Genomic DNA, 7,983 nt, shown 5'->3' with positions numbered 1-7,983 from the left:
TTCATGTTACTTCATGTTCATGTTACTTCATGTTCATGTTACTTCATGTTCATGTTTCTTCATGTTCATGTTACTTCATGTTCATGTTACTTCATGTTCATGTTAGTTCATGTTCATGTTAGTTCATGTTCATGTTTCTTCGTGTTCGTGTTACTTCGTGTTCATGTTTCTTCATGTTCATGTTACTAATGAGCCAATCATGTGGCAGCAACTCAACACAGACACAGTGAAGACAGCTTGCTGAAGTTCAAACCCAGCACTGGTTTCTCTTATGATTATTGATTATTGGTCCAGAAGGGTATAGATTGGCACCATCTATTGATGAAGTTTATATCCCTCTTCATGTATGAAGATGTAAATTTGAGTAATAACAATCCAATTTCTCTCAGGGAATCAATAAAGTATATTTCTAATCTACGTTTTGGCCACAGTACATTTCTGATCATCTATGCATATTTTGCCTTTGAGAAAAAATTATTAATGTAATCCTTATTATGCTTTATATGTAAAACGATTAATGTAATCCTTATTATGCTTTATATGTAAAATGATTAATGTAATCCTTATTATGCTTTATATGTAAAACATTACCATGACTTGAATGTTTTTTCATAAAGTGTGATCCCGTGCTGTCCATGCTTCTTACAGTCAGAAGAAAAAGAAGACTCAACTGACCCAGAAGAACGGCAGTCTTTTAAAGAAAAAAGGAATTTCTTCCAGAAGATCGGTAAGTTTAGCATTTGTAGTAAAACGTGAACATTTCTTACAGTTCATAGCAGGTTTTTGCTCACGTTGTATTTGATCTCCACCCTTCTTTAGGTTCCCAACCTCAGCGGGAACCCAGACTCTCCAGGCGTGAACCAGCCCCACCCAGTTCACCAAAGCAAACGCAGCGCACACGTCCATTACCGAGTCCATCCCCTCCACCAGTAGCACAGAAGCCTGAAGGTGAGATTAAATATCTTCTCTGCTTTGACATAATCCATAATCTCATTTAGAAACACTCCAGCTGATTTACCAATCAGCTGAACAAGCCACCATTTCTAATAAAGTGTCAGTAAAACGTTCAACAACCAAACCACCATCAGCTGACATCAGTAAGGAGTCTTTAGTTTGCCTGATCGCCCCCGGCCACGTGGCAGAGACGCACACTGTTTCTGTGTGATCGCATGTTACCTCATAAACAACTGGACAAATTTAGGAACATTTCAGGTAAAAATCATCGACGGTGTATTTATAATGGATTAAGTTTTGAAACTAACCAAACGACCACAGAGCCAGCCGAGCTTTGAAAACACTAAAATGGTTCAATTCAGTCAGTTTTCCAGATAATGGTCTGAAACTATGTGCGGCTGTAGTTGAGTCATTCACAACACTCTGAGTGCCACTCACTGAGCGAGAGCTTTGCTCAAAACTTCAGCATTAACTGTAGCAGTCAAGCTGCAGAAATGTGTTTTATTATTATTTAATATCAAGGCCAGTGAGAGTCTGTTGGATTGACCAGAACATTATTGCATAATACTCTAAATATATTGATCTAGGATCGTTTTAGTCTTTGGCACTGTTTAAATTGTGTTTACTGACACTACAGTTGTGACACAGCTGGTAAACCTGCCGCCTCTCAGCCTGAGGGTTGAAGCAATAAAATGCCCATGAAAGACATCCAGCATCTCCGACCTGTCAGAGAGAACTTGAGAGTCCTTCAAAATGCAACATGGCTGACCTATATTTCTTTCCATGATTTGACTGTTTTCCAGAACTTCTGATGATTGTTTAGGGATCTTGAAGTTTTGTACAAAAGTCACTGGGCTGTTGCATTCCTTATAGAAAAGGATGAAGCATGTCAGTTTCCTAAAGCTCAGCCAGTCTGAGTCAGATCCAGGTTTCTGCGCTTGCATGTTAAATTACGCTCACGAAGCTAATTTGAGAGCGCATGAGTAAACCAGTCATTTAGCTCTCTCTTACCCTAAATCTTTTAAATGAAGCATGTTTATTTACTGATTTAGAGAAGTTATTGTTGGACAACATATTCTCTTATTATTTTACTTAAAGGAGCCGCACACGACGACAGGAGGAGAGATTCTTTATCCGAGTTTACTTGCAAGGACAGATGGTCACAACAGACTTACACAGGTGTTTCACTGAAGCCATGTTGTGAGGATCTGCACCGGACAGTGTGCGGGAAGAGTTTTTAATAATGCTTATGGACTCCTCCGAGCTCGCAGACTCGGAGGCGACCCTGGAGTCACCAGCTGTACATGCAGTATCAAATCAGCTCCTCATTCAGCTCTCTGCTAATTCAAACACACGGTTCATGGGCAGCTCGGGGGCAGTTAACATTCTCAGGCATAGTGTTTCAAAACATCCATGAACCTTGACCAAAGTTTGGTTCCCCGGACACTTGTCATGCTCAATGTTTGATTATGTATGATTGCATCACTTCTATCCCAGGTGAAATGCTCCGGATCATGAATGAAACCTTGTTCAGAGAAATGTTTCATGTCATGTTTTGTGATTAGACCATGTTTAGATTTGAGAAATATAATAATAGTTTATAATAACATCAAACACAGAAGCATTTATGTGGAACATTTTGTTAATATGAGGTTAATCGTGATGATTTTCTGGGACGTTCATGTTAGGTGTGGTAGGACTAGAACAGGTGACACCTTGTCACTCAACTAAAGAGGACACTCTCATAAGCAGAGACGATGGAAACGACTCAATGTTACATGTTTTTTCTTCTTCCTTCCCACAGCAAGACGTCCTCGCACTCCTCCAGTTGAAAAAGCAGACCCCCCCGCAGAAAAGCCTAAACCTGCTGACAAGCCTCACTCTGCACCGACCTCCAACATCAGGGAAATCATCAAACAGTACAACAGTCGTCCTCAACCAGAGCCTGCGTCTTTTCAGCCAGTCAGGTCCGTGTCAGCTTTACTTCCTGTTCTCACATTCATCCTGATCTGTACACGTTTATTCTGCTGTTGTCACGGTTTCACTCTTCTGAAGGTTTATTAAAAACTATTCTGATTGTAACACAACAACAACAACAACAACAATAATGATGTTGTGAAAAAGAAGAATCCAGTTACATGCAGGCTAATTAAATCCAGTCACAAAGGCCAAACAGGAAGTTGGATCAGACAGGATGTTGCTACCACCCCCCAACGCAGGACCAGGATCTTGTATGGTCAAGACCTGGACAGGGGCCACCCAAAAATCTGTGACACAAGTTGCATGGTCCTGTAATTTGAATTTGTGTTTAAATAATTTATAGGTTTGAATTTAAGGCTCATACATGATAATTTAGTCCAATTACATTTGGGCTAATTCAGTAGAGTTGCATTAAAGATCATTAAATCTGGTGTGGGTCCTCGGTGCCCGGGCCTCGGTGCCTGGACCTGGACCTACATCGGTGCGGCGGGTGCCGACGGAGGCCTATGAGTTTGTCGCTGTTGGCCCCGGGGGGTCACTGTATGTGGTTGCTGGTGGGGATCTTCCGGTTCTCCCCTGTGGTCCGTTCTGGGGGGTGGGTGAGTGGTTCGCCCTGTGTGGGTGGCTCTGGGGGCTCCGCGGTCGGGGTCCCTCCTGGGGTCTTGGGCTCTGGTCCCCCCTTTTTCGTCTGCCTCTGGTCTTGGGGGTCGGGTCTCTGCTGCTTCACAGTTACTAATAAATGTTCTATTAGAGAAGCCTTATACACTTATGCATGCTCACAACCACACACAAATAGATGCAGGGATGCTTATGTAGGCTTTATATGTAGATATATAGATATGTATGTGAGTGTATATTCATGTCTATTTATGTATGTATGTATATAGGCGTAGGTATGGGTATATATATTTATGGAAACTTACTGCAAAGCCATGAATATTTTAAGTTCTTTATACATATGTATTTTGTTGCTGTGTTTTGTCATGTTCTTTGCAGGTGAACAGACAGTGGCTGGGTGTTTTGAAGTGTGCTCTATTTGTGTATATTTCTTATATTTTGGAGTCTTACTTTGTCTTTTCTTTCTTTCTATCCTATTAAAAAATAATAATAATAAACAACAACACCTACACTAGATAGTCATTATATCTATCTAACTATCTAAGGCAGCTAACAGACCGCCCATCACCTTCACTTTCACTCTGTCCCATCCATCTATCACTTTACCCACTTCTACCTTTCTGGGTTGCAGGAGTTGCTGGTGCCAATGTCCAGTCACATCCTGGACAGGTCTCCAGTCCATCACAGGGACACGGACACAAACGAGACAAACAACCATTCACTCTCTCTCTCTCACCTAGGGACAATTTAGAGTTACCAATCAGCCTAACATGCATGTTTTTGGTCTGTGGGAGGAAACTGGAGCACCCGGAGAAAACCCACACATGCACGGAGAGAACATGCAAACTCCACCCAGAAAGGACCCTGGACTGGGATTCTATCCGGCTACTTTCACGCTAAGAGACAACAGCTTATATCCTGTCTGTCTGTCTGTCCTTCCAGTTTGGGGGTCCCAGCACCATGTGCTCCAATGACCTCTGGGACTGATGGAACTTTCCACATCTTCTGTATTTCCTCTTTCAGACCTTGGTCTATCTCCAGCTTCTCATGCTCCTTCTTCCTGATGTTAAGGAATGCTCTTAGGATTTCTGTCTTCTTCTTTGCTTGCTCACCACCACATTGTCCAGTTGTTTTGCCATCCCCTGTTTGTAGGTCTGAATCTGGAAGTCCCACAGTATCTTAGCCCTTCCATTCTCCACCACTCTTGGTGGTGCCTGTCACTTTGACTGTGGGACCTTCAGTCCATACTTGGTACAGATGTTCCTGTATATTACTCCAGCCAGTTGGTTATGGTGTTCCACGTATGCTTTGCCTGCCTGGATCTTACACACTGCCAATATGTGTTGGACTATTGCTGGTCTGTGTGGGGAACTGGAGTACCCGGTGCACTGAGAGAACATTCAGACTCCATCCAGAAAGGTCCCTGCACTGAGATTTGATCTGGCAATCTTCTAGCTGAGAGGCGACAGCTCTGAACCACCATGACCCCTCATTCTGTCCCTCATCCTGATTATGTGTCAGAACTTAGCTTTGCTCTTTTGTCTTGTTTTGTCAGTCAGTGAGACGTGTTGGCATCACCCATCAGCTGCTATTCTCCTCATAAAATGATACAAGGTTCTTCCAAAACTATAACTAGAGTCCATCAGTGTGATTACTCAGTAATTTTATTGGTCAGGTTACTAAAAACACAGGGAGGTTTGTGGTTTACCATGCGTATCCTTCTTACAGAACCCCAGGAAGAACATTTATCAAAAAGAGTGACCCCAAACAAGAAGCTCTGGACAAACTTAAAAACAAAGCACCAGTACCACCACAGGTCAGAAACTGCTAATAACACACCTTCAGCTTTTTATTTGTTCCACGTTGTGAATCTTTTTTCCTGCTTTGTGACTTGCAGAGACATCCTCCTCCCCCTAAGTCACCACCACCTTCTACCCCCTCCACTGAGGGCCGCAGGGTCATTTCCAACATTATGAGGCAGAAGCAGCGTCCCTTGGAAGAGTTATTTGGCTCTCAGGGCTCCAAGCAGCCTTTTCCTGCTCCACCTGACTCCCCACCACCTCCTCCAGAGCCTCGCCTTCAGAAGATCCCTGACCCACCACCTGCAGCAGCCCCATCTTTCAGTGAGTGCCCCAATTCTCAAAAAGTCCCATTAAGTTACAGATATGATACTACATGCTGTGTTTGGCTCATAAATGATGCTGATGAATAAAACTTGTGTAAATTCATTGGTATGTTTGCAGCATATTGAAGCAGTGCTTCATTTCTCAGGGAAAGTGATTCAGTTAAAAGCAGATGTTTAATGCAGGTTATCCACAGTGTGGCATTGGGTGTGATTCTACATAATTTACAGCTTCAGTTTAGGAGAGATGTCATTTTAGTCTGCGGGTGAAAGACACTGAGGCAGATGAAAACCTTTTGCATACTTTAAGGATTTAGAAAAATAATTTATAGGTTTACATTTAAACAGGATGAAACCATCTTAAAATGTGCAATAAAAAACAGTTCTTTATCTTTAATTACCCACATGCATTTTAAATTTTCAGTTTCATGGTAAAAAACAAAATAAAATAACAAAAGTCAACGTTTTTTAAACCAAAATTAAGACTTTTGGACAACCTTTCTTAGAACAGGTGAGGGAGTGGTGGTGCAGAGGTTAGAGAAGGTGGGCCTGTGATCAGAAGATCGCTGGTTCAACTCCCGGTACTGACAACACCAAAATGTGGGTGGGAAAGGTGAAGCACCCACACCTGCCTCCCCCCTCATTCGTCCTACTCTGGGCCCTTGAGCAAGGCCCTTAACCCCCACCATCTGCTCCCCCAGGTGTCCTAGACAGCAGCTCTGTGCTCCACAGAGGCTGTGGTAGCTCGGTGTCCGTGGTTGAGTCAGCAAGAACATCTGGAGTAAAAGTAACTGCCAAGTGTTCGTGTGACTCACATCACTCAGGATGTTTTGTTGTTTGGCTGCAGGTATGAAGGCAGACGACGAGGGGATTCGATCTCAGCTCCACCGATACTCTGCTGGCGTTTACTTCACTTACTCCGACATGATGGGAAAACTGTTCCTGCGAAAAGAGGTCATTCATTCATTCATTCATTCATTCATTCATTCATTCGTTCATTCATTCGTTCGTTCATTCATTCATTCATTCGTTTATTCATTCATTCATTCATTTGTTCATTCATTCATTCATTCGTTCATTCGTACAGTCGTTCGTTCGCTCCTTCGTTCGTTTGTTCATTCATTCATTCGTTCGTTCGTTCGTTCGTTCGTTCGCTCCTTTGTTCGTTCATTCATTCGTTCATTCATTCATTCATTTATTCGTTCATTCGTTCATTCATTTGTTCGTTCGTTCCTTCAATCGTTCATTCATTCATTCGTTTGTTCATTCATTCGTTCATTCGTTCGTTTGTTCGTTCGTTCGTTCGCTCCTTCGTTCGTTCGTTCATTCATTTATTCGTTCGTTCGTTCGTTCATTCGTTCATTAATTCGTTCATTCATTTATTTGTTCGTTCGTTTGTTCATTCATTAATTTATTCATTTATTCATTCATTTATTCGTTCGTTCGTTCGTTCATTCATTTGTTCATTTGTTTGTTCGTTCATTCGTTTATTCATTCGTTTATTCATTCATTTATTCGTTCGTTTATTCATTCGTTCATTCATTTGTTCATTCATTCATTCGTTCATTCATTTATTCATTTATTCGTTCATTTATTCGTTCGTTCGTTCATTCCTTTATTCATTTATTCATTCATTTATTCATTTGTTCAATCGTTCGTTCATTCATTCGTTCATTCATTTATTAATTCATTTATTCATTCATTTATTCGTTCGTTCATTCATTCGTTCATTCGTTCATTCATTTATTCATTCATTTATTCATTTGTTCGTTCATTCGTTCGTTCGTTTGTTCATTCATTTATTAATTCATTTATTCGTTCATTCGTTCATTCGTTCATTCATTCATTCGTTCATTCATTCGTTCAGTCATTTATTAATTAATTTATTCATTCGTTCATTCATTTATTCATTCGTTCGCTCATTCGTTCATTCATTTATTCGTTCGTTCATTCGTTCATTAATTCGTTCATTCATTTATTTGTTCGTTCGTTCATTCATTAATTTATTCATTTATTCATTCATTTATTCATTCATTCGTTCATTCATTCATTCATTCATTCATTCGTTCATTCATTCGTTCGTTCATTCATTCATTCATTCGTTTATTCATTCATTCATTCGTTTGTTCATTCATTCATTCATTTGTTCATTCGTACGTTCGTTCGTTCGCTCCTTCGTTCGTTTGTTCATTCATTCATTCATTCGTTCATTCGTTCGTTCGCTCCTTTGTTCGTTCATTCATTCGTTCATTCATTCATTCATTTATTCGTTCATTCGTTCATTTATTCGTTCGTTCGTTCGTTCATTC

At 40.9% G+C, this 7,983-nt stretch overlaps 1 protein-coding gene across 1 annotated transcript in view; it reads left to right on the top strand.

The window, feature by feature from the left end:
• The window catches only part of myo15b (myosin XVB), a gene marked incomplete at its 5' end in the record, with an annotated part of 84,673 nt that overhangs the window by 12,838 nt on the left and 63,852 nt on the right, over positions 1-7,983 (top strand). The window contains 6 exon segments of the mRNA XM_037691564.1: positions 649-727; positions 820-948; positions 2,759-2,921; positions 5,281-5,368; positions 5,450-5,675; positions 6,522-6,628. Coding sequence (XP_037547492.1) covers positions 649-727; positions 820-948; positions 2,759-2,921; positions 5,281-5,368; positions 5,450-5,675; positions 6,522-6,628 — 792 coding nt within the window.

The sequence above is a fragment of the Nematolebias whitei genome, chromosome 17 (assembly GCF_014905685.2).
Source record: "Nematolebias whitei isolate Nwh7 chromosome 17, NemWhi1, whole genome shotgun sequence".
Taxonomy (NCBI): Eukaryota; Metazoa; Chordata; class Actinopteri; order Cyprinodontiformes; family Rivulidae; genus Nematolebias; species Nematolebias whitei.
This window is presented reverse-complemented; position numbering and strand designations above follow the sequence as displayed.